This window comes from Dermacentor variabilis, chromosome 2, assembly GCF_050947875.1.
Source record: "Dermacentor variabilis isolate Ectoservices chromosome 2, ASM5094787v1, whole genome shotgun sequence".
In the NCBI taxonomy this organism is placed as follows: domain Eukaryota; kingdom Metazoa; phylum Arthropoda; class Arachnida; order Ixodida; family Ixodidae; genus Dermacentor; species Dermacentor variabilis.
In genome coordinates this window covers 64,067,134-64,094,803 of record NC_134569.1, presented here as the reverse complement: position 1 = coordinate 64,094,803, position 27,670 = coordinate 64,067,134, and the positions used below count along the sequence as shown (strand labels likewise).

General features: G+C 48.9%; 1 protein-coding gene and 1 non-coding gene across 5 annotated transcripts in view; one reads left to right on the top strand and one right to left on the bottom strand.

The window, feature by feature from the left end:
- Window positions 1-23,339, bottom strand: part of Pka-C3 (Protein kinase, cAMP-dependent, catalytic subunit 3) — a 148,083-nt gene extending 124,744 nt beyond the window's left edge. The window contains exon 1 of one of the 4 annotated variants that reach the window (XM_075680802.1): window positions 22,125-23,339. In XM_075680802.1, coding sequence (XP_075536917.1) covers window positions 22,125-22,332 — 208 coding nt within the window. In that variant the 5' untranslated portion in view covers window positions 22,333-23,339. The remainder of the gene's footprint in view (window positions 1-22,124) is intronic. The other 3 variants (XM_075680801.1, XM_075680804.1, XM_075680803.1) reach the window with 3 other exon arrangements.
- On the top strand, window positions 10,856-11,038 carry LOC142573495 (U2 spliceosomal RNA). Its single transcript, XR_012826343.1, has one exon. It is a non-coding gene; the product is annotated as a U2 spliceosomal RNA (small nuclear RNA).
- Window positions 23,340-27,670: the final 4,331 nt, after the last annotated feature.

Here is a 27,670-nt window from a genome sequence, read left to right as displayed (position 1 = left end):
TGTGCAGATTTATATTACTCTTCGGAGCCAGACCTGACAAAATTGATAGGCCGTGCCAAGCCAGTGCCGACCCTTCTACGACCGCTACAATTGCCGTTCTTTGCTCAAGATACCCTGCACATGATTGATTGATTGATTGATTGATTGATTGATTGATTGATTGATTGATTGATTGATTGATTGATTGATTGATTGATTGATTGATTGATTGGCATTGGGCTTGCTGGTAATAAATACGCCGTCGGCCTCTACATAACAGCTTTACACAACATAAATTTTCGCTGAACAAAGAGCGAGTATAGTGAATTCGAAGTACTTAGCCATTCGTAAAAGGGCGAGCGCTAATCTATCCTAAACAATCAGCGAGAGAAATCAGGGAACACGGGTTTGTCGTGAAGTTCTTGTTTTGCTTGTTTATTATTATTATTATTATTATTATTATTATTATTATTATTATTATTATTATTATTATTATTATTATTATTATTTCGACGAGACTTTTTCTGTCTTTCTCATATTACATCATTCCGGCTTTTCGCAAGCATTTCAATACTTCGCAGCCATCATGCCCGGGGATGCTAAACGCACGTGAAATAAACGCAATGCTATCGCTTTAACGATAGTCGTAGCGCTAACTGGCCAGTCTACACTGACCAGATCCAAGCGAACAATGTCGCAGTAAAGAAAGCGCCCTGTCGACTGGCTGCCGTTCGAAGAATTCAAAGCATGCCCGACACTGCTGTATCATCGGCTGGAATTCCCCGATTTGTTCTCTCCGTCTGCAGTCCGTGCGCCTTTCTCTTCCTCCGCGAGAGCAGGAGAGGATCCCATCACACTGAGGACGTCGCGCGCCGTCACTGACAGGAACAACAAATAAAACCTTACAAAAAAAAATTGTTAAAAGGGGTGGAGGGTAGAGGGGAGAGCATGGGAGGCGTGAAAGGAGTAGGCCTGTGGCATGAGATAGAGACAGCACGACAATCCGATTCGGGTCGGCAACTGTGCCATGGTCGACGCGCCGCGTCCGTCGCTCATCGTCAATTGTGGCCGCGGAACCCGCAGTAACGGGATTCCCGCACGTCGCCAGAGACGAGGTCGTCCGTCACCGCAGCGCCCGCATCTGAAACGTGCGAAGGTGCGTCGTCCAGCACGTGCGTCCGTGATCCCCGAAACAGGCGTTGTGAACGCTGAATGAGCTGCCGCTTGTGCACAAAAAGGGATCAGAACGGCCGTGGAAAGACCACTAACGGGAGATGACATGTAGCTAATGCTAATGTGGTAATGACAGGGGGGACTTATGAGGGCGGTGGGGCGAATTGTTTGCTGTGGACACCGTGACTCCCACGCTCTAAGCGTGTAGTTTATGAAGAGCAGTGCTGGCGAACACCGGTCTTTTGAAGAGTCCGACATCTCATCTGGCTTTCCTTGCATTCGGGCACATAAGTTAACAACACACACGCACGCACACACGCAAACACACAAACACGCACGTACGCACGCACGCACGCACGCACGCACGCACACGCGCGCGCGCACACACACGCGCGCCCCGTCAGTCGTGCCTATAGCGTACCGCCTGTGTCATGCAAGATGCGATGAAAAACATACAAATACACTCTGAGGCAACGCGATATGTCTAAATAATACGAAGAGCCAAGATACTCACTGTAGCTCAACTTTCTTTAGTTCGCAAACACCACCCTCCACGCCGTCGTACGTGTATACCCTAGAAGCGCCAACGTAAGGAAGACAATACTCCCAATCGTTGTCCCAATCTCTCAACGGACCGGTTTCCGTCTGTGTGGAATCAACAGGCAGGCGCCTTCCAGCCCTCCCCTACTCCATGAGCCACCCCCATTGTATCGGTTACTGTACAAGGACCTCCCATGCTTATGCAGCAGAAAAGTCTTGCACACTCATATGCGCACAGCAGCAACAGCTGTTTGGCCACGTGGCCTAATCCGCCGACTATATCGATGGAGCTATCACGTTGTATTATCTCGGGCGCTCGGAAAATCACATAACGCGTTCTGCCATTTCCGAGAAGACTGGATTCAAGGTAGCCACGCGCGACCAGCAGGCTGGTACAATGCAAACGTGCCTGTCTTTGTCTTCTGTAGAATAACACGACCACAGGCTCATTTAGAACTATATGTTCAATCTGTCCGCGACACGTTATGCACTGGAGCACTAGCTCTGCAGTTTCGTTTTTTTTTTCTAGAACTAGCCTATATCGTACACAACATAACTATATTAAACTTATCGCGTCGCTCAGGAAATAACATAAACCAAGAGCGGCAGGTTAGCCTCAATTCATCCCTTTGTATCACCGTGCCTTTCGTCCCATCTCTTTCCACTGAGGTCTCAAAAAAAATATTACCGACGATTACGTTACTTCGTAATGCGAAATTTGAGCGCAGCAAATAAGCTGTTTCACCTTTTGGATAGATTGAGGCAAAGAAATCGAGCAACACATGTATGCGCTATCACAGAATTTTTTTTTTATTTTTCACACGTATTCCTTTAACAAAGACTCCACTAACAGTTCTTGACAGTCATGAAGGAAGCTTTGTGGTCGGAGAAATAGACTGATATATGTTCGACTTGGTACACCAATGCTTGATTCTCAAAGACGAGATCTATACAAGTGCCTCGCGAGGTTATCACAGCCGTGGGACGCGTTACGAGCGAGAGGAACGGGATGTTCTTCTGCTTCGGCGGCACGCACCTCTGGATTCTGACGGCGACGGCGCTGGGCCTCTGCTCTGGCAGCTCGTTTAGCAGCAGCAGCAGCAGCAGCAGACGGAGGACTTCCATCGGTCGTCTCGCTCATGGCTCAGAAAGAACTGGCAGATAATTTCGCAGTGGCGAACGGCAGCGGCAATTTCGGCTCGGGCGGTGCACATATACAGATCCGCCGCCACCGATCTGGCTCTCTGATTGCCACCGCACAGTGCGAACGGCAGCGGCAATTTCGGCTCGGGCGGTGCACATATACAGATCCGCCGCCACCGATCTGGCTCTCTGATTGCCACCGCACAGGGGTTGCATTGGAGGAAGAGCGAAGAAAGGAATTAAGTTCGAGCCGGCGCTTTGACAACCGGAGACTCGCAGGAAGAGGGGGGAGGGGGGCGGCGTGTACACCCAGCGGCAAACGATGGGGGCAGAAGCGCGCGCAGCAAGCGGACAACACGATAAAGGGAGGAGGGAAGAGATAGCAGCGACTGACTGATGCCGCTGACGCCGATAGTGAGTCAACCCCAGCTGCGGAGTTGGTTTCAGGGACAACGCCGCCGATGCCGACACAAACAATATGATACCCTCGCTTCCGCAGCGCTAAGAACCAGGTCTAGCCGTGGGAAGGTGGTCACGTATTCGTCGACGTGCCGGGGCCTACGTGAAATAACCGGCGCGTCGGCAACTGAAGAGCACCCTATCCGCCACACAAGAACAGGGGGGGGGACCCTTTCCTCCTCTTTCTGCATGGCGGCGACGATGTTCTATGCAGTCACGTTATCTTGACTCTCTAGCGGCGTCAGCGGCATCCAGCGGTATCAGTCGGTCGCTGCTAGCGCTGGGGGGATGAAAGGGGGGCGGAGCTGGTTACGAGGCCGACGACAACGCCGACGACGACGCGAAAGCCAGGAACGGACGCCAAAGAGCTGCGCTCTAAAACAGCATGTTACGGCTAGACCTATTCGCATTCCACGCAGCAGCGTCGAGGCTTCAGAACAGTGAAACAAACAACACTTGAAGGCATTGTTAGCTATCCCTTTCTTTTTTCCCCAAACTACGCTGTGCACTGTAAATGTGCAAGCATGTCAAGTTGTGTGCCACGGCAATCTGGCTTCTCTGTATCCATGCTCTAATCACTCCAGCTCTTCCTCACTTTATTTCGATTTATACTCCTTTCTTTGTGTCGCTTGTGGCACAGTGCGCAGAAGGTTACGCTGAGTAAGCAATAGACTTTTCCTCACCACTTGTGTAGGAGACCATAAGCAAACACTGGAAAGAGCGTTGAAAGAACGAAGTAAACATTTGCTGCTAGTGTGAGGCAATGAAACAAGGGTTAAGGTAAATAGAAGCAAGAGTACTATCGGCGCGCAAAGGTTCTCGCGATTCGAGATAAGCGGGATATCTTAAACCGGGCGCAAAGTGCGGGGAAGCAACCTGGAATCGAATACTGAAGTCAGTCACATAACTCCGAAATATACAGCAATTCGTGCGAGAGCTAAGTTTTGGTGCCAGGGGCGGGCGCGAGAATTTAACGCGAATTCCGCGATAGCCTAACGTTTAGCGCCCACAGTACATGCGTGTGCCATCAATGCATAGCATTTGCAACCCACAGCACGTGATACCGCGGTGGCATAATGGGCGCGTGGAGGGCTTCTAGCTGCAGGGTCGCCGGTCCTTTTCCGTGAGCACTATAGAGCCCGACGACAAGTAACTCCCAAGCTTTTACAAGCCATGCGTTTTGTTTTTAAATCTTAACATCTCAACCGAGGCTCCGAAAAAATAAAGAATAAACAATTGCAAGTATGATTTTTTTTTTTTTTTTTGCATTATCGTAACATTCCGACCCTAAAACTTCCCGTGCTTTCCAACTGTTGCAAATCAGCTGGCATTCTTTTTACTTCATCTCTCCGTGCGCATGCGCTCTACTTATAAACGCTAACGACAGCGTTATACGCAGGCGTGAGAACAACGTCAACACTTCGTAGGTCTCGCCTTTCGAAAAAGAAACGCATTAAAAAGCGATAATCTTCGCCGGCCCTGTCCCTCCTCCCTTCACGGTGACAGAAGGTCGGACTGTTAGTTTAATGACAGCGTGTAACATCGGCGTCTGGCTCGAAATAAAGCTCTTAATTGTGCCGTCGATATAGGCCAAGGCTGTCTCGAAGCCGGAGCACAATGCGCCGAAACTCTTGAATGCGCACTCTTTATGCGCGAATAAAAGGGGCGAAAGCAATAGCCTTGAGCGGGATTGACGAGAAGCTATCCGCCTCCAGATACAGGTAATCAACACCTCGCAATGTCGTAAAGGCGGTTTTTGTTTCACAGATCAAATACAGGCAGACCTATAGGGCAGTCTGTTAGCATTCGTTCCATCAAGGACAGAGATTTGGTCGCGTTAATGTGCCAAGTTCTTCTACGTTGCATATTCGGTTACCTATCACTGCATGCGCATCATCTTAGGTCCGACTGAAGATGTTAACAACGCAGCCATCTGGTGATGACGTTGCTGTTGATGATGATACGAGGATCGTGTTTGAAATGGAGTGGTAGCATATACCACCACGATCGTAGTTTTTTTTTGTATGTTAATCTGCAAGTACGTTCATGCTTTAATTAAGATTGTAGAAAATAAGAAGTCCTCATCATATCCTGGTTCCAGTGCCTTTGCGTCACCAATATTTCGACCACCTTGTACGTTTCTACTTTTCTACAACTGTCATTAAGGTCAGCTTGACTACATTCATATTTATCACTGGATGGGTATGCTGTGAAATTTTCACAGAACATTCTTAATGACTTCTGCACAATTTCCACCCTCTACGTCGACGCTAAAGGAATACCGCGGCGGGTTGTTTACAACAGTGATGCATGATCGATCTGCGCGTAAATAAACACACTTTGAGTCTGTTCATATGAATATTGTTCATTGAAAAATGCGCATCTTATTGAATCTTCCAAATATTATCGTAGTCTGAGTGCAATGAACTCACTGAATTTCGTTATTTTCAGTTACCTTCTCTTTTCATTTCCAACCAGATTTCCTTGCTTCGCTTTAGCTTAATTGTGAATACATGTTGGTATTCTTTACATGAATTTCGTTATTTCACCAGTTTGACTCCTCATTTTGACATTTATGCGAATATGCGGTTCTGACTTCCTATAATAGCATGTATTACATGCATCGACGGAATTTATATCACAAAAATTGTGATCACCACTAGGTGCCTCACAACGCCTGCGAAGCACGCTTAGTTCCTTCGTTCCCATTTTCAACTGCTTTCTCCTCGTACTTTAAACCTCCTGCTCATTCCTCCACATAAATGAAACAAATCGGACCCATGGTTTCGTTAACCTCCATGTCTTTGATGTGATCCATCCATCCATCCATCCATCCATCCATCCATCCATCCATCCATCCATCCATCCATCCATACATCCATCCATCCGTCCGTCCGTCCGTCCGTCCATCCATCCGTCCGTCCGTCCATCCGTCCGTCCGTCCGTCCATCATTTTATTCCCTCCGACACTGCATAGGAGCTTATAATAGTGATCTATAATGATCAAGAACGGCACAAATCATCAAACAATATCCTTCAAAGCAAAAGTATACGAAGCATCCATACTGCCGGCACTTGTATAATTATAATAATATGGAGCCGTAACATGGAGGATAACGAAGATATCTGTGAAGAGTCAAGGACCACAAGGACCACGCAACGGAAAGCTAAGCGGACACTCACAGACATAAAGCTAATAGAAAGGAATAGATGGCACTGTAGACTGGAGAGCAAACAGGAGTAGCTGATACTCCAGTTGACATCAAGAAGAAGAAGGTTTGAGGAAGTTATGTAGCACGCAGAGCAGAAAAGTGCTCGCATCTTGGAGTAACATCTTGGGTACGAATCGAAGGGAAATGGTGCCATTGATGGCAGTGGAGGAGGAGATGGAGTGATGAACTTATGAAATTTGCAAACATATATAGATACAGTTGGCCGACGAAGTACAAAAGGGAACTCTGGCTCCCTGGGACCTGGGATGATTCCTTCTACGCTGCAGTGGATCTAAGCAGCCTGGTTACGGTGAAGATAATAACGGTCCCCTTCTGGCCGACTTCACTGCACCGACTGTAACGTGTAACAGCTATACTAGAACTGACACTGGGGCTACTTGGCTGGAAAGCATAATTTTAACGGCAGCGTATAAACCACACACGTACAGAGAAGAAGGGCTGTGTTTTCGTGTGGTCCTTTTCAATGTACGTGTGTGGCTGCGTTGTCGCCGTTGAAATTACGAGTGCCAACTTTGCTCGCCCATTCGCGTTATGACTGAAGTAGAGTAGTCGAAAGCAGACCGCTTCGAAGAACGCCAAATCTGCTCCAAACATAAGCCTGCCCACGTCTCTCCAGGCACGATGCCGTGGATGTCGGAAGGGCCCGGACTTCCTCCCAGGAAAGCGATGGGGGTCTCTGCGTGGTGTCACGGTTGGCGGCCAGCGGCGTTCTCTCGATGCCCCGCTGCCACTCTCGGTTCATTTACGCGAGAGGCCACGCACTGCGGCCTCTGCGGCGACCGCGCCGGGTCTAGCCGGGTCACGGACGCAGCGCCCCCACGCAGGCAGTCAAGGCAACACGCGACTAGTATAAGCAGTGCGAGGAGGGACGACCGCTCAGGGACACGCGTGCCAGCGACTAGCGCAGAATGGAAGACCGGGCGAAGAGAAACGGGGTGCACGGTTCGGAGGAAGGTGGAAGGGGCGCAAATAATGCCCGAGACGAACCACGTTCGCTGGTAGAGCACGACGCCGGCGAGCACGGTCGTTAAGCCTGTTTGTCGCTGCTCTTGTTTCGTCTACGTAGGATGCGAGAGCGTGAACGACGCGCTTCATGGTCCTTGTCGTACGAAAGAGTGCAAAAAGAAAGGTGCAGTCGTTATAGTAGCTCTAGAAGCGTTGTAGACGTGCGAACAATACGGTCCTGAATGCGAGCCTGCCTCAACCAAAGGAAGGAGGACGCTATGAGATGAACTGATCGATTGACGCACTTCCGGTTGACACTGTTTTCATATCTTGCAGTGGTCGAGTATACTGACAGCCTTGGAAAAGGAAATGTCGTAGAATTACAAAATACGTGTCAATGCAGTTAGCCCGATGAGGAGGAGGAGGAGAGAAATAGAGAAATTGTATAGGGAGGTCAGCTAGACGCGCGCCCGGTTTGCTACTTTAGGCAGGGGTAGGAGATAAGGGATAAAAAAATCACACGAAAGCTCCTCTCAGAGTAGACTAAGTAGGCGCAATTAAGTGCCCCTTGCTCATCTTCACGCAGCCCGGTGTCGTTATAAATGTTAAGGAACTTGATCCGACAAGTATAAACGACAGCGCTGCGGCGACAAGAAGAACAGCTGCGGAAGGCGGCGTGAGGTGAATCGATGGCGCATGCAAACAAACCACTCCAGGTGGCGGCGCCAGGTGCGCCGATGACGTTCCGATCATTATAAGCCGTTATCGCTCTTTAGCGCCTTATCCATCCGCGTCGAATCCTTATCAATCGTGATGAATCATACTCCGGTGGCGGCTGTGTATGCCGCGGCCGCGCGAGCCCTGTTTTGAAATCGATTTGCGATGGAAACACAGTGCGCCGAGCGCTGATAGCTTCGTGTGTGCTGTGTTCTCGCCACTCAGATCGCGTTGAAGCGAGAGGCAGCCCGAACGTCTCGCTGCTGCGGGCCCTATCTTGAAAGCCTTAGGCGACGGACGGACGGACGGACGGACGGGTTTGCTCGTTAGGCAGGCAGAGCAGTGTTTACGAAAAAGGAAAAAGGGGAGGGAACCATTAGCAGCGCGAACACGTGGAGCTGCCCATCCAGCCTACAATCGATCACTGAGGTCAGTAGACTTCTTAATTATGCGCCCGCGTTGCTTTGTATGGTCTGTGACGCATGGGGCCATGGTCCAAGAGTCTTTGTATCGAGAAATGGCTCCTTGCGTTGAATGCAATGCGACATAATTATGAAGAAAACGCGGGACCTAGAAAAAAGAAGGTACACTATAACGTATGGACATTGAGCATTTCCTGCATGTCCCATTATACGATATCTCGCCTTGTCCACCTTTAGGACCCCCGTTAAAAGCAAATCCAAGCCGTAAATAATAAGTGTGTGCAATGCGAAACCATCAGATCCAAAAAGAAAAAGAAAGGACCCTCCATCAGACGCTCTGCGTAGAGCCGGGAGCTTCTTGCATACTAATGAGTCGGCAGCCGCTGATGACTCTGCCTCTAGTTCCCAAACACCAAATTCTGTACGCCACCATCGTTTTTACTATTTTCGTTTTTATTCAGGCAATATTTCATTTATAACGACCTTTATTAAGAATGTTCTTTTTCTTTAAGAAGTCGTTTTATAGATGTTCGCCATAAGACCACACTTAGCAGGATGGTTTGGGTTTGGTGCGAAGCCCGTCGCGGTACAGCCCTACGCAAAAGATGAATATGGCTCGACTCCTGCTACGCACACTTTGATCGCGTCACTGTTCATTCCAGAGTTGAAGAGAAAATGGCATTCCAGAGTTGCACATGGAGCGGTAGGAAGCTGGTATATAGTGTCTCCGTGTCTTGTGGTACACGCAGAAGGAAAAGGAGATGGAGGACCGAAAGGAGGCCGCTGGTGACAATAGTAGAAACCTTTTTTTCTTTTCCTTCGCTGCAACTCATCTTTATCCGTTGTAGCGTATTACCGTAGCTAAGTGATATTCACGTAAACTTGCATTAATTTCATCATATACGCTACGTCCTTGTCGAAAGAGTTTGATATGGATTAGGGTCCACTTTTAAAGGGAACACATACATGTTGTAATAAGCCTAACAGAACTGAAGTTCTTCTACTTGATCAAGATAACAAAATGGCTTACAGGACGCATTGGGCTGATATGTATACATTAAAGCGCAGCCTACGTGCCTTCATGAAGTAAAAATGCTGTAAGCGGTAGGACGACACCAATTGGACGCTCATATTTACAATAGACTGCACGGTGCCGTGTCCTAACAATCGACGATAGAAATAGGCTCTAGTCAAGCCCCTGAGATCCGACGCTGCACAGTGTATAGAATGTCGCCGATACAATCCTGCATCTGAAATACAATGAGTTATCTTTAAAATGTGTATTTGTCTAAATACCACAGACGGTTTCCAAAGCTAATAAACATGGCACCTCCAGCCTCCGTGCGGAACAGGATTCAATAACAGATATGTGACTATAAAGGGGCGGAAGAACGAATGTTATTTACGAGTACCTTTTGAGGACGCCTAAAAGCTGTGTTCCACTTAACAAATGCCAGCACTACCACTATGCCCGAGGCCTGTATTTCTTTTTTTTTTATTATTGTTTACGCACTGCAATGTGAGTTTCGTGTGCCTGTGTACAGTTGCACATGCAGCACAAGATATATGCATGCACGTCTGAGGAGAAAGTGCGAACAACGAGACGCCGCCAGTATTGTCCATCTTTACGTACCATCGTTGTGTTCAGCACCGCAGCTAGGCATAACTGCGAGCCACATCTAAGAAAGGAAAAAAAAAAATATGTTCGCCCGTGGAGGAAGCGAGGTTTGCAGCGCGATTCTTCTTTTTTTTTTTTCACAGCTTCCTGCTTGAACGCAACAACCCTTTTCGAACATGTGACTCCCACACGCCGAACCACAGTGAGCCAAGGAAAAGAAAAAAAAAATCACGAGCCATTCCACTACAGAAGGCGGATGACCAGCGAAGCTGTTTAGCGCACGACATACAGGGGACACAGAATTTTGAACAAACGCACGAACTCATTTACCGTGATTTTTATATACATTGGGCATGGCCACAATTAGTACATGACCGGGGTTGTTGGAGAAGTATGGGAGAGGCCTTTGCCCTGCAGTGGGCGTAACCAGGCTGATGATGATGATGATGATGATGATGATGATGATGATGATATACATTCGCGTGGACGACGGGACCACCGCCCCGAGGAGCCGGAGGAAACTGGACACGCGTGACGTTTCGACGGGACCGCCACTACGGGGGAGTGGAAGGAAAGGAAAGTAGATACGCAAGCGCTTGGAACGCCGACAAGAAGAGTGCGGTGCAAACGCAAACGTGGCCGACGCGCGTCAAAGTGTAGCATCTGTTCTTATCAGTTTAATATCTGATACGGGTTCTATTTGTACCCAAGAAACTTATTTTTGCAAGTTGGTGGAGTGCTTGAAGCCTGCGTCAACTGCCCGCGGGTCGGTCCGGTATTACACTATCTCTGGGGTCGATCCACGGTTTTTGCACACACAGAACAAGAATGCGCGGCACCCTAGCCATAAACAGCTTCGCTGTAAAATAATAATAATAATAATAATAATAATAATAATAATAATAATAATAATAACTAACAGCACTCGTAGGTAGAGACGTGTTGTTCCCCGTGGCCATGGACTTTGCCTGTCTTCCCTCTATTTGTAAACGTCCAATGCACATAATTATATCCTTCCTTTCTTTTTTTCGCGCTTAGAGGTCTTCAAGGAAGCCGCAATACCGTGTGGCCTTTTTGGTGCCCGCAAGTACGTACAGTCCCTTATCGAAAGCTCCCAGTCTACAGCGCGCGCGGGCACGTTGACTTCGTGCCCTGTAGCGGGGCTTTCATTCAATTCTAAGAGATCCACTGTTACGAAGAAAATAGACACCGTTTCGTATTATCCACAGCTTCCGACGGCCAAGATTATTCCAGAATGCCCTCCCCCCCCCCCCCCCCCACGCTACAATGTCGGCATACTTGCGTGCGGCGTGGCCTGGAAAATTTTGACCAAGACTGTACGTGCGAGCGTCGACTGTTTTGTTGATACGAACGTAGCAAAGTCCTTTCGTTACCAGGGACGCCGCTCTGGCGGAATTGGAAATAATTTCGGCGGTATTCGGTCCCTTTCTTGGATGTAATACGCGTATTCACATAATGGCCAGTACGTGCGCTGCGCTCTTTTTAAATCGGTATAGAACTAAGGCATTTAAGTTTCTAGCAAAATGCCAGAAAGTGCGCGCGTGTATGGCGAGAGAACGACCGTTCTCCTTCACCGCGAAGGGCAGGCATCATGGGGATTATAGCATAGTATGAGAAGAGTAATGCGCTTCGCGAACGCTTGCTTTGATTGATTGATTGATTGATTGATTGATTGATTGATTGATTGATTGATTGATTGATTGATTGATTGATTGATTGATTGATTGATCAAACCTACAAGCTCGCGGGTTCGATGTCGAGGATAAAAAATGAGTGAAGGCAAATAAGAAAGAATGAAATGATGAATGAATAAATTAAGGAAATAAAGAAGTGACAAGCCCCAGTATCCCTTCGGGCCGTCAAGTATGAAATAAATGAAGTGAAATAAAACGAAAAAAAAAGGCGAGAGGACAGAAATAGAGAAAGAAGGAATTTAAGAAATAAAGAATAAAAGTGAACAAAAGGATAAAAGGAGAAAGAAAGGCTGAAACTGTTACTACTTTAACTTCCCAATAAATGGATTGAGCGGCGATGATACGCTGTAGGACACGAATTAACGAGACCGGAAGGGCAAACTCAAAAAAAGCCAAGCCAGCGTAGCCGGTATTTACGTTGACTGACATAGCTGACGTTCAGGCACGTCAGTGATTAAGGCATGGACACGTTTCACAGACGGAAGCGAACGTCCGAAGGCTTCTTAATATTATGTTACTACTAGAGACGAAAAAAAAAGTCTGGGGGTGAGAGGGAGGGCTAACGTGTGGAATTTGCCAAGCAGCGCTACCGCCAGGTTAACGGCTCACGCGAGCGATGCTGCACTGAGTATAGGTTGCGAGAACGCATGCAGGAGGACGAAACACCGAGAAATACGAAAAGAGAGAAACGGAATACGTTCGCGGCTGGCACGCCAGCTTCACGTTCGTCTTTTCTCAGCTAAGAAAAAAAAAACAAGAACAAAAAACGAAAGAAAAGAGAGACATATCACCACAAGATGAAACGCTGATACGACATCTGTTTCGATTTATACGTTCATTACGATACAAATCAAACATATAAAGGAATCGACCGCGCCTCGATCCCCCCCTTCCCGTTGCAGATGGCGAGACGCTTACAAAACGACTCTAACGGGAAGCGAGAGAAAAAAAAAAAATCAACCCGCCCACGCGTTCTGCGAAGTCGCCAGTTCTGCACAACGCTCTCTCTCTCTCTTTCAATATCGTCCTCTCTCCCATTACTTGATGCTATTCCAGGATGAGATGCATAAGAACAAGACCGTTCGCGCACAGAACGAACGCAGAAAAGCAGCAGAATAAATTGGCGGCTCCCGCGCGGTCGTGCCTCTCTAATGGATTCCGCAACCGGCACCACTCGCTATCATGCACAGTAAAGTAATAACGTGCGTGTTTTCCGAACTCATCCGACCGCCAATATGATCGCGGAGCGATGAGGAAAATAAAACAAAAGTAACGCGAGGCGGGAAGGAAAGCGAGGCCGGGGGCTGTTACCACGCCGTTCCTGCGCAGGCGCATTACGTCTCGGGCTCAACACCGTTCGTTTCCACTCCCCGCGCAGGTACTGTGCACTCGCGTTTCCTTCAATTCAAAACCTGTATCCGCCCATATACACATGCGACGTTTTGTAATAACAAAGGCTCCCGGTCGACTGCCTTTCGTTGTTTTACGGCGAACATACCTCGCTTATCTATACTTTTTTGTTTCCGATTAGATTCCTTCGCTTCCTTTCCGCGAACTGAAATAATAAAACGGTGCTATGAGGGGGCTTAGCGCAACGCACTGCAAATTGCCATTCAACTAATGAGGCTTCCGAGATGAACATCGTAGCGATCGTATTAGCATATTGCTTTCTTTTTTTAATCTGCCGCTAACATCTATATGTTTAGCTTTACTGCGCAATACTGTATTTCGCAAGCCCATTCCGACAGAATGCACAAGTGAATGCAGCCTTCACGCCTTTAGAATGAAGAACCTAAATGTTATAGAAACAGGAATACCACAATAAAATTGAGTAGTTGTAGCATGCAAGAAAGGAAATGAAAAAAAAATATATATAGACGGCGCCTCCCCACAAAACGTCCTCAAGAAAAGCGCTAGTGCAAACTTCTTGCGGTCTGAAACGAAAAGAAAGAAAAGAAAAAGGGGGAGAGGGACGAAGGAAGGACGAAACAAGTGGCTCAAGGAACGAAACGAAGCAATCTAATTCATTTTTACTTTTTTTCCCCCCCTTCTCCGGCTTTGTTAGGGCGGGGGCGATTGCGAAAGCGCGAAGAGATATCGAAGAATCCTGTTTTCGGCACGCCGATCGCGCAGTGAATGCTTAGCCTCCCTCACGACGAATCGAATTTTAAGCAAGAAGAGCGAGACCACGACGCAGGGTGGTGACCTTATCTGCGAGCTTACACTACGCTGCGCGAAACAAGTCGCTCGCCAAAGCAAATGTCGGCGGCCAATTCAAGGCCATGCACGGTAGTCGCCTATATTTGCCGAGGATCTGAAAGCACACCCACTCGAGTCCGCCAGTGGTCTGATAGTTTTGCGCGATGCTTGAAACAGATAGCGTTAGTAATGGAAATGTCCGCACCACAGCTGAAAGCATTCACGTTGTCTAAGTGATCTTTCAAGATTTGTCAGAGCAACACTTACCAGCAGCGCCACGCGGTAAGTACAACAGGTGGTATGACACGCTTATTTAGCCCAAGGCTAATTTGGCGAAGTCTTAGGTGGCCGGGACATGATAGATTGCTGTCGCGTATGCGAAAGCGTTGAACCAGCATTTCAAGTGCTCACTCACAAGCATATTGTAAAAACGGAGGTGAAAAAAACTAAAATTAAATTAGTAGTTTGACTCGCCAAAACCACGATCTGGTTATTATGCACGTCGTAGTGGGAGACTCCGGAAATTTTTACCGCCTCGGGTACTTCAACTTGCACCTAGATCTAAGTACACGGGTGTTATCGCATTTCGCCCTCACCGAAATGCGGCCGCCGCGCCAGGGATTCGATCCCGCGACCTCGTGCTTAGCAGCCCAACACCCATAGCCACCAAGAAACCACGGCGGGTAACAACGGAAGTATGAAACATAATTCAAGTGCAGCAACAAAGAGATGGAGAGAGAGAACGCTAATGCGAACTCAAGAAGTTAGTCTATATTAGCCCCGCGATCTTTGGGTGGCTCCTTCCCTTGTGATCGACTCCTTCCCTGTATGCCACGAGTGGTGACCACGTAAAGAAGGGAGAAGGAGGCGAATTAATTTCGGCCTTGTATTTTTGCTTTTCGAATGTCGATTGTTATATACACGACTCCAAGAAACCACTGACATTTCTGCGCGCAAAATACGACCGCCCCGATAACGCAAAACCTTTGCACGGCGACCTTCCCAGATTTTAACGCCGCGCGGAAACAGTCCCGACCCTGCTTTCTGCCTCTATCCTGAAGATGCCGGGCGGGGGCCCTTCTCTTTCCTCGCTCGTCCATCGCGCGCAGGTGTTCCTCCTTCCATGCCCAGTTCGTGTTCTTATCCGCGCGCCCTTCCGCCTGTTTACCTTCGGAGGATGGCGCCGGAAAGAATCGTGACATAGATCACGTCCGGCTGTGGCAACAGGAGACGTATTGCGTTATTCAAACGTTGACCTTACGTGCCCGTGTGCGTATCAGTGCCATCGCAAGGTGCTCCTCCCCCCCCCCCCACCTCTCCCTCAGTTCCGAAGTAAAAAAAAAGCGATGCTTGGCGTCGTCGCAGACATCTACCCAAGTGCGAGCGCCGACAACTTCGCCCCCCTTAACTTCTTTCCTACTAAGAGTAGGCGCGCGCGCGCGCGCGCGCACACACACACACACACACACACACACACACACACACACACACACACACACACACACACACACACACACACACACACACACACACACACACACACACACACACGTGAAGTGACAAACAGCAAGTAGTAAGAATTAATGAACACGAAATAAGTAAACTATAGATGAAAAACAATAGAACCTAACGGTCTGAGCATTTTGTCAGAGTAGCTTCAGGCGAAGACACACACACACACACACACACACACACACACACACACACACACTGCAAAACAAAAAGTAGAAAAAATACAGACTTCTTGCGTAATACGCTGCATGGCAAAGTCGAGCAACAAGTAGCAGAGATTCAATCTGCGTTAGCAGAACGTTTTAAGCGTCTGTTCCAGTTTCCGCGCTGACAGATAGCTGTAGAGGCCAACGCATTCGAATTATTTCCTAAAATTAAACTAGCAGTAAAGATGAATATACGACGAAAGGGCTTGTAAAACCGCAGAACTTATTCGTCTCACTATAAGGTTGAACAAAAAGAACGAAAACATAAAGGAGAAGGTAAATTTATCAGCGGAGCCAGAAGGACGCTGCAAAAGATAATGTATTTAGGTAACTATGTGCACAGAAGTCGACGCTGGTCAGATTATACCCCCCCCCCCCCCCTCTTTAAGCACAACAGGAGAAGTTGCTGCTACCCGTCATCTCGGCGGTCGATCGTGCGCTGAAAATTGTAGCTGCAGTGACAAGTATTTTTCGACCCTAGCTCTTGCAACTCCGCCACCTAACCCGCATTCTAGGTGGCATTCCACAGCAAGAATTTCTTTACAGAGACGCCAGCCTCTCCGACTCTTCTCTGAAAACTCAATCTGCCCTTCATGACCTTGTCAGAAGGCTGTCTTTCTTTTTTTTTTTTTTTAGGTGCCTGCCGGGCTTTGTATTTTCTTTCCAAATAACATGTTCGTTCGAAACTGAGCTGGCGCGTTTTGAGAGGTATGCAGCAGGGCAGCCATAGAAAAGAAAAGAAGAGAAGGAACAAATAAAGTATACAATGTGTACAGGCGTTGGCGCGCGGCCGTTCAGACGCCTTTTCTTGTTCTCTCGGGCAGCGCGCGACGTTGGCGCGCAGGGAATCTTTGTCACGGACCAACGGAGTTCGGTCGCTGGTGGCCACGCCGGCAGGGCCGACACGAACCGAACTGCGAGGTGGCAGCTGCGCCTGCTCCGCCCGTGTCACCGTCGTCTACCGGAGAGTGCCGATATCGTGCAGACGAAAAACGCACGCCACCGCCCGGACGCCAAATAAACACCTGACAACAACGTGGAGAGCTTTTATTTAGCTGGAACAAAAATCCAGTGTTAGATCTAAATCGCTTTTGTTCATCGCAGGAGGCAGGACTGTACCCAGGATATTTTCTCGGGGGGAAGAGGCAGCGCGGGTATAGGGGTGTTCATTGTGAAAGATCTATGTTGACTTGTTTTCGCACGTGAATGAACACATCGCTAACACATGCTGATGTAAACACGTATGTAATGGCATGTAGACATAATTTAGCGACACATATGTAAGTTGTGCTGAGCAGTAGGTCACCAGAGCGATATATTTCGGCGGCGAATGGAGAGCGTCGAAATCCCCGCACCACCTCCCTCCGCCTCGTTACGGCCCTGATACGAGGAAGAACTATGGTGGACACCCAAGCGAATACGCATGCTCTTATAGTTATAGTGAAAAGAAAAGAATATCGATCGGGCTTACCTAATTCACGGACACCAAGTGAGGGGGGCATCATTTTCCGTAAATGCTTTTCCTTAACGAAAGAAGCTACGTTGAAGAGTGAGCAGCGAAATGCTAGGGACAACGCATACGAGCACAGGGGTGAATTACACATGTGAATTTGCGTTCCCCGGACAGTCCACGACGCACGTCGCGCACAGTTCTCCCTCTAACCTCGGAACACCGGTCCCTTCGCAAACCCGCCTAAATCCCACAACTATCTGCGCAGGCTAAATACCGATGCGAGCACGCGTACTATAGCCACCACGCAAGAAGAACAGCGGGCGAAAAGTTGTCAGCCCCGCTCGGTCGCGCGGCTTCGCCGTAGGGTCGTGTCCGGTGGGCCGTTATTCCCCGAAAGGAATCGTGGGAGCGGTGACGCTCAGAGGGCCCGACGGGGCCGCAGTTTCTCGGGTAACGATGGCCTACTTGTGTCGTCGCCGCCAGTGGCTCGGCCCGTAATTACGCGGCGCGCTCCGTGATGAGCGGCGACCTGCATAGGAGAGAGATCGCCCGCTGCGGCGGCGCGTGCTGCTTCCTGCACCGAGCGCGCCCCGCATCCACTCCTTCCCTGGTAAATATACTGCTCGTCCCTGGAGCCTCACACACGCCACACCACGGCTGCGAGAGCACGAGTAGTGCGGTGCCCAGTCGGCGGGGGGAAACGCCCCGCTGTGCACCGGATCGCCCCTCGAACGTTGTGTGATGGGTTTTTATTACGCACAAGCGCATGTAGTGCCGCATATTCCAGCGGAAGCCGGCGGCAAGGCTCAGCGCCTAACGACATAGAGAAAGCGCCACTAATCGCGCCCTAAGTACGTAATGCGCGTCGTCGGCCGCATGCAGGCCTACTACATGGCGTGGAATTCGTCTAAGCGAAGCCGCGCAACTACACGGAACTGCTCGCGATGGAACACTTTTGTGCGATTGAAGGTCGAGTCGCTATTGCGCGCGAGATCGGGCCCGGTCGAACGGTGAAACCGATTCGCTTGCATAACAGCCAGCTTGGCGCCAAGGTTGACAACGTCTCGCAGACGCAGGAATGAGTGAAATTACCTGCAATGGATCCGCGCGAAAAATGCCCGGTATTTACGAAGAGGCAGTTTTATCAGGACGCGTAGCGAGCGCATATATACACTGGGGGACACACGAAGGCTGCAAAGGTTCTGTGCAGAGCGATCGCCTCTGGCCGCGTGAACGAAGCGGAAAATTCGATCGTGCCTGACTGAAGTGCAACTCACCGCTTAAGAGCCAAGTACCCGTCACTTACGGTGCGCCAAATATTTGCGAGGCGGTTGGTGTACGCGCTACAGCTCGCGCGTCGCGCACGAACTAGAACGGTGCATTGGCGGCGTGCGTGCATGCGTGCCCGCGCCAAGTATACGCACGCGCACCCGCGGCTCGGCAGTGACGGCAGGGCGTGAGAACAGGGAAAGCAGGCGCGAACGAGCTCCGTAATTGCGAACACCGATGCGATGATGAAGCGGCGGTACCGCGTTACGATGCAAGGACCGCAACGATAAGTATCGCCGTCCACTCCAAGAAAAGGAACGCGTGCAAGACCGAGCATCATCAGCTGCATTTTATCCGTGAGACGGTTTGTTTTGCCCCGGGAGGCCACCAGCGCGTTCTCTCACGTGAATGCTATTAGAGCGAATACTCGATCTATCGCCAGCAGATTTACTTTTTGTCTTGCCTTGCTCCGCTATTCATGGCGCGCTATCGGCTGATCGAGAAGGGTAGAAAGAGAGAGAGGGAGAGAGAGAGAGATGGCACGATGCAGGATGATACAAGATGCTCTACTGGGAAGCGCACTTACGCGGACGAGCACTCACACAGGGACATACCGCATACCACGTGGCCCGCTTCGCGGCAGAAGCTGCCACCGCCCACACAACTACATACGTGAGGGAAGAGACATGCGATCAATCGCCGCCGCTCGGACCGCGTCGTAAAAACACGAAGGAAACTAGGAAACCGGGAAAGTTTATGGTCAAGAGAAATAACGCCAAGGTCGCTGCGTTGTTTACTCAACGCTGTCGAGGAACTTTTTGTTTGCGTGTGGGTGTATGTACGCTCTGTCAGCGAACGCGCGCGCTCGAGTTTTGTTTAAGGATGGGCCAATGGTGAGCTCTGAGACCCTAGAGTCCTGGGTTTTGTTGCTGAGTGGAGTTGGTGTTGCGATGGAAACCGAAGCGATCATATGTACTGTTGAGTGTACCGCCTGGAGTGATATACGAGTGCATCTGCGATTCATCTAAATATCGGCTGGCCTAACTCGCATGTGTTTCGGAAATGTTATTACGGCAAAAGAAAATAAAATGAATCCCGACTGTTCTCTTTCTTCCTTTCTTTCGTACTTACTTTCGCAAAAGCGCGTTTTCTTGGAATCCGGCAGCAGACACGTGTATTGACAGGTTTGGCGATGGGTTCTAGCGGCTTTAGTAAACGGAGATGTAAGCACCTGCCATGCTTCGTATCCGTGAAAAAAGTTGTGCTGTCGGCAGCACTTTTCATCAGTTTATTCACTTTATTTCTTTTTTAATTACGGGGTTTTACGTGCCAAAACCACTTTCTGATTATGAGGCGCGCCGTAGTGGAGGACTCCGGAAATTTCGACCACCTGGGGTTCTTTAACGCGCACCTAAATCTAAGTACACGGGTGTTTTCGCATTTCTCCCCCATCGAAACGCCGCCGCCGTGGCCGGGATTCGATCCCGCGACCTCGTGCTCAGCAGCCTAACACCATAGCCACTGAGCAACCGCGGCGGGTATGCACTTTATTTCTTGCACTTCAAGCCTACGCTAGTGGGAAGCCTTAATCAGCTTTGAGTGATAGAGCATTCTTTAAAAGCTCTATCTGTCTTCTTTCCAGGGGGAAGATCGATCAGGTGTGGATGAAACAACGTCCAAATTGACCTTTTCTGAAATTAGTGCGCACACGGTGTCCACGGTAATGTCACACCTAAATTCTACTGTATTAATGAATATTCTAGCCGCTTTATGTACACAAAGAATCGTGAGAAGAGGCTAGGTTGACTTGTAGTACTTTCGAGTGTGATTTAATCGTTTTAATTTGACAGAACACTAACTCCATGCGTCGTTGCAGAAGCTGGTGCTGGAGTTTCCGCCTACCGTAGCCACTTGTGTTTTGTATTCTCTTTCTTTCATAAACAGCAAGCCTCTGTTCTAGGTACGATCGGACTATTTGGCCATTCCAGAAGTGTAATCTACAAATCTAGCTCAACTTAACATTCCTCTTTATAGCGACTACAAGTGATACACGGGATACTACATCTTGAGTACTGTTGCCTTCATATATTGAAAACGCCCGTAATAGGGTTTTACTCAGATATAGTGACACAGATAATAACAGTGTAAGCTCTCAGCCTGCCTTCTGAAGAAGAAAATGATGTTAGTCTGGAACGACTTCCGAGATTTGCGCTGCTCCCTTAAATTTAACAAAATATTAGCAAACGTCGCTCCTTAACTTGAAGTCGTTCTCGTGCCTTCTCCGAGTGCGAAATGCGCCAACAGATGGACTATATAGTGGCTCATTATTTCAAATATGTATGTGTATATGTTTTGTATATGTTGTAATGCTTTTATATGTGATGCAAAGGGTAGGGTAGCAGTGTTAAGGGCGCACTGTATCGAGTAGTCGAACATACCGTGCATGTCCACGTTCTGTGTACTTCATGGGGTGACACGTTGCCTGTGTGGCAAGTGGTCCATGCGCGGAAACCGCACGGAACATCTTTATGGCCTCAGAAATGAACTCGGGCGATACTCTCACGCTTCCTCGGCACATCAGCGCGACCAACCTCGCCAAGCAATAATATACATTGCACGTTTTCCTTTCGGCGTTTCCACTTGCCTGTAACTCTTGGTTGAATTTGAACTGAACAAAATTTGAAACGTCGACATTAGGCAAACCTGTTTCCGTTTAAGGCGGGAGCAAATGCAACAGAACCTTTGCCAGCCGCAGTTTACCGATGGTGTTCTCATGCACGTTTTGCTCTCCATACACTTTTCGTTAAGGCGTTAGCGAGCTGACAAGCAGGTGTTAAAGCATATTCAAACGCCAAGCTGCTGAAGCCACGAGTAGCCTTGGCATTCAGTTACTGCTGCATGCACAGCTGATTCGTCGTGCTTGCAAATGGAGAGAAAATGGAACGAAAGGTCACGATGGCATTTCTCGCAGTGCCTTACTTCTTTAACATGTATTTAGAAATATCGAGCAAAACAAGCGAGGATCTGTACGGTGGCCCCGCACAGTATTAATTTCTAGGATGTCAAATAGCACGCATAGGTCCTCAGTAGGACAAGGTAATTTTTGTGATAAGTATGTTTTTTGTTCTAAATGCCGTGTACGAACTAGTCCAACAGCAACCTTTCTGGAAGAGTAGCACACGCCAAATTGTTAAGCCGTCATAGATCAAGCAGCACCATTAGGTGCGGACGCCTCATTATAACCGCAACGATCTTTTTTATGCAACGTGGCTGCAGTGCAGGATGTGCTTCAATGCTGATATTTTCAGACAACTGGCATTGGTAGAGCGGAAATGTGGTGGACAAGTGTGCGCATTTTAAGGGACGAAGGCTAGGCGTTTATAGCGTTATCATGACGAGTTCGCTGTATATACAAAGACACACGTACACACATACAAGGTGATTGCTGGCATACGTGGAAGAATTGATACTCGTCCGCATAGGACTTTATTGCACTCACAGACGAATAGTATCGGAATGCTTCAGGCGACGGCCGACTCACCTATCGTCTTGATCATCTCGAAGTCTTCCAGTACTGGCCGCTTGCGGTACGACGATCCGGTGGCATCGCCCTTGGTCCCGGCGGCGGCGGTGCCATCCGAATCGTTGCCCGAGTCTTCCCTGGAGGGGCTAGCAGCCCGAACCTTGCCCTGGGAGACCACCATGCCGCCGGAACCGTTCGACAAGAGCACGCGGGGACTGGACGCCATACAGCGTCGCGCGAGCAGGATAGTCGCCGGGCCGTCAGTCACGGCGACGAACACCCTTGCGGGACGTTCAGACCGCAGCTGCCACACACGTAGCCACTGAACTTGAGCTACTCTTCTTCAAGCAAAATGAAACTCGGATAGGAAAGCACCACACACACAGAGCCTCGCCTCTTTCCTCTGCACTCGGAGATGTGAAAGGACGCTCCTTGTCCTCCCGCCCGCTCAGTCACTGCACCGCTAACGAACTTGTCACTCGAGAAGATTCAGCTGGAAGACGTCGACAGCGCTAGTCATCGGCGTCGAGCAGCGTGTAGAAACCATCCCCCTCGAGACGGAAAGAAGGGACGGCACATCCGATGAAGAGGCACTGGTGCGGGACCGTTGCGGCAACGACAGCGTCTTTTGTCTTGGCACACTATCAGTCACACACTGCGTTGCCAGGAAGACGTAGCCCGTGCCAGAACCAGCACCGTAATCGTGGCTGCGAGCAGACGGACCGCGCAAGCTGTGCCGCCGTACGCGGGTGGTGGCAAGCTGGCGCAACACCAGCCAGCCGTCAGCGCGAGCACCGACCGACGCTCGAGCCGGGTCAATGCATTTCGACGGCAAGTGGATGACCGGGGGACCGTCGCTGCAATTCCGCCTGCTCGTCGTTGCCGGCAACGGAGGAACAGCGGTTGACAACGAGCGAGCTCGTTTCCGCGTCGTCTGCTATTCACCAGGGGAGGAGCACCGACGCCGGAGCTCGCTGCCGGACCAACACGCACGCGGCTTTGTGGCGCGAGCGGAGCGTTTTTTCGACGACTCAAGCCGAGACCTCGCGGGCCAACTCAGCGCAGCGACCGGCGCATGCAGGCTTTACCTCCTCGCTAGCCGCGCACTTCGAGCGTAGCGTCGAGCCAGCGTCGTCGCCGCTCTTTTCACACAAAGGCCGGGCGGCGGCGCTGGCGGCGTCGGCGCAAGAGCGGAGCAACCCCGCCGAATGAGGAGGAGGAGGAAGTGGACGAAGAGAGGTTGGTGCTGTTGCAAGCCGGTTTGCGTTGAGGGTAAGAGAAGGGAGGGTGGCAGCCAGGTTAGTCTTTTCGTGCTTTTCTTTTCGTTTTTCAAAGATGGCGCGCGCCCGTCGCGAGGAATAAACGGACCGGTGCAGGCTGACCCCCACCGTTCTCTTGCTTCCCTTCATCAAAATCTTACTTTCTTTCTCTCTCTCTCTCTCTCTTTACTGGTTCCGTCCTGTCCAGGTGATGTGCACTTCTTCCACTCTCCTCTTCTTCCCCGACGCGCGGCTTTGAGGTGCAAGTGAGAGAAACAGCTTGCTTCTGGCGTGCGGCGAGCTGCGCGGGCCATACTTGCGTTGCCAACCCACTCGTGTTTCTTGTTGCGCAATTTTTTTCTTTATTTGAGTGAGTGAGTGAGTGAGTTTATTGTTTCCCCAAGTTGCGAGACTAGGGCACTCCAGAAACACGGCCAATGAATAAAGCAACGCCAATATTCTCGCCTACCTGCCAGGTGGGCCAAGTGATACCGGGGCAAATCGGCAACTATAGCTTAGTTCCAAAAAAAGTCTTCGCGAACTAGAAAACTAGAATACACACAAAGTGCCTCGAGCGGCCAGTCGCGCGACAATTTTGCGTGCATTTGCGGGTTTCTCTCACGCTCGGAAAACACACTTTTTCAAACAGTTTTTCATGTCGCTCTACAATTTTCGCATGAGTACTTATCATCTGATTATAATATTTGTGAAGCTGATAAATTAATGAAGACCAATTATCTAATTGGGTGATAGGGGAAAAATAATTTGAGTATCTCTAAGCGACGGCAAACAACATTACCTTGGTTCTGTCCAGCTACGCGGTATTCGCATATATTAAAACTTCGGCTGAAGTTATCTGGGACAGCCTGTATACTTGCGTCCACTCACAATCGCTGACAGTCACTCACGTTCATACGCACGTATATCCAAATTGGCCGTCTCTGACGTTTGCTTCTACTCACTTTAGCCTTACAACAGACTTACAACGAGAGGAGAATCCCGTTACACGAATGTCAAGAAGCGCTGTAGCCTATAGGATCAGAGTTAATCGCTCGAGTTATCACCTTTCCTCGTCTAATTTCCATCATCCTAGCCGCAAGTGCGTGGTGCGCATTATCACAGACACATAAAAAGTGTCATAATTAAATCGATAACGCTAGCACGGCACGCACGGTGAGGCTTGTCCCGCACGGCCCGTCTCGTCCCAATGTGGCCATCTGGCGAAGAGGGCCCGCTCAAGGTGAACAAAGAGAAACCGAGCTAACCGGTTAGTCACGTTTCTTCTCCTTTTTCTCGATGCAACAGCTTTCCGATGGCTCCTCGCAAAGAAGATGCTCCCGCCTGGATGGCTCAGACAATCTGCTAAGGTGCAGCCACGGAAGCCGGCCGCCAGCGCCGACGCCGTCCCCGTTACGTCCGCCACACGACGAGGACGAATGGGCTACGGTTATCGCCGATGTTTCGCCACGGAGGCTGACGGCGGGAGTGCTTCACCGCAATATCCGCGTGTTGGTTTAACCGTGCGCGTTGAGAAACACTGTTTGGATATCCAGCCGTCTCCGTCGACTATGTTCTGAAAGTTAATATACAGGATAGCAGCTAGAAGATGTATGCGCCGTATTCCTGGTGATAATTGAAGTTTTTGTTGACCATCTAAACCTACAGGGTTGAACGAGAAGCAGCTCGACACGTCTCAGCCTGGGAACCATCACTCATGTGGTCATTACATTACTAGACCATTCACATGCACTCAATGTTTCAGCAAATGTGGTGCCCTTTTTCACAGGCCATGAGATCGATATTTGAGTAAAGGCGTTTACATCGCCATTATCTTTTTGTTTAAGCACTCTAATCAAAAACGTTTCTCTTCTTGTAAAAAAGAGGTTTTGTACTGAATAAACCGTCACCTATTCGCCAAGACATTCACGATATCAAACCAAACCTTTTTCCGGTTAACCTCTCTGACTTCCCCGTTTTTCTCCATCTCTCTCTCCCGTCTACCCTTACACGTTCTTCACCTGTATTATATTTCTATCCCACGAAAAAAAAAACACACAATGTACAGCCGACCACAAAAGACGCCAGAGCACGGAATTCGCGAAAAAAGGTTTAATATCATCGTGAGGTTGAAACTGCACGTGAAATCTGTGGACTCGTATGAGCCTCGGTCTCTAAGGGTTCAGTCAAGAAAGCAATATCTGTCGACTTTTGTAAGCAGGTCACTAAACTTCAGACGTGAGTTTAAGTTAGCAGTGGAGGGGTCATTCGAGGAAGTATCTACTGCATGTTTCGATGCGGAAGCGCGTGCATGAGTTACCATTTGCGGTCGACAGTACATGGCCTACAAAAATGTAAGGGGACTGATTCCTCTCGGAACTGGTTTGAGGTTCACTACGTTCTAGAAAATACTGTTCAAAAACTATGACAAAAGAGATGTGCGTGGAAAAATGGAATATCTGTTGACAGTGCAGTGATAAAATCTTAGCGAGAACGTTCGTATACGAACTACAGAGAATGCCGGAATTTCGCGCAACACGTTGCCCAAAACTAACCTAATCCCAAACTTTTCAGGGGGGAGGAGGTGGCTTGCAACTAGCTGTAGGCCGGACTAAGCTTGGAAAATCTGTCGGCAATTGCTCAGCCATAAGCGCCACCCTTCTATTATGAAGCGCGTCGCAACACGTACTAATAAGGCTATCGGCGAGGACGGAGTTCAAACGCGGCGCAGCATGCTGTAGGCCACCTATCCCATTTCGCCCTTCTAGCCCTCCCACACGTCTCACCATTCAAACTACAGCTTTATATAACGGATGAATTTGAGCAGGAACGAAACAGCTTCATCGTAAACGTAGAATGTCTCGCAGGAACGAAATGTCACTTGAGCTTGCGCGCGGAGCCATTCTAAGCGTGAGGCCACCTCTTAAAGCTTTCTGCTCTGCATCAAATTCAGGTCACTCTAACAAATAATAGTCACTATTGCCTGTAGCTTGACAGTGCACAGACGAAGATGACGAGCTAAGTCCTGTTTTGCACCGACATGCTGGAGTTTGCGCTGACCCTGCTGGAAGCTTCGTTTTTAGGCGTCGTATGTTGATGACACAAGGTCGGTGCAGTGAAAGCCACAATGAGCGAAAGCGACTTAAAACAGCCTGCTCCATCGGCGTCATTGTGTTCTGGAGCCTTGTTCGTTGGCCAGAATGGTAAGACTGCCAGCAGGTTCGTTGCCTGTTACGCTTACGTGCGAGGGTGGCCACTGAAACACGATGTTAACGCATATGATGAGTAATTCTTTACCAGTGCATAGTATACGCTGAATAAAGTGGTTTAGCAACAGTCATATAATACAGGGTGTTTCAACTAACTTTATCCAGAGTTTAAAAAATATGCCGATGCACTCTAAGACGACGCGACCAAATGCATGTTGCTCACCAAATGCATGTATGTAGTGTGTAAACCTATTTTTTGTATTTTACTTAATTAGATAATTAGTCAAGATTAACTAACCAACTTCTCAGGCAACAAAGTTAGGCAAAACATCCCACTTAGAAAGTTGTAGAGCGCTTTGCAAAACGTCCGAATAAACAGTTTCTGTCTTTCTATCTATTAAGTACTGGTGTTTTTCAACTTACTGCGGATGCCAGCGAAATGAAAAACGAAAAAGAAAAGCACCACGTGACATGCCCGCTTGCGCACCGTGATTGCAGCGCCCCTAAACTGTCCGCGTACAAACCAATATAGCATCTTGCATAGCGCGTTGCCGCTTAAAAGGCGACAGGGCATTGACGAAGGAGTTGACTGTGCGATTTACGGCAGCGATGTGCTTCTCTCGCGGCGGTTCATGATAGTGATAAGCAGACAACGGCAGCACACCCGGCTATTCTTAAACTTTGGCTAAAGTTAGCTTAAAGGCCCTGTATATAGCAATAGCGTTATAGCAATTTTAGGTCAGCCTGAAAAGGAGAATAACCGATTGAGGCTGCTGCTTCAATGGCTGCACTTTTACACACCATTTCAAATAACATTTTACGTAAGAAATTACTTGTGTTGTTTCTTGATTGTCTGTTCTGGCGAAGAAGGCAAGAAAACTCGAAAGTTCTTTCTTCTTTTTCTTGCTTTCCTCTAATCTTCCGTACCCATTTTCTACTCTCCAGTGCAGAGCAGCTAACCGTATATATACTCTAGACAATTTCCTTTTATTTACTTTGCTTTCATCTTTTATCTCTCTTCATCAAGCATGTATAAAATTTGACAGATTTGTTTCAGTAACTTGTAGTGTATTTTAAGGGCTCTACCTGCTGGCTTTCT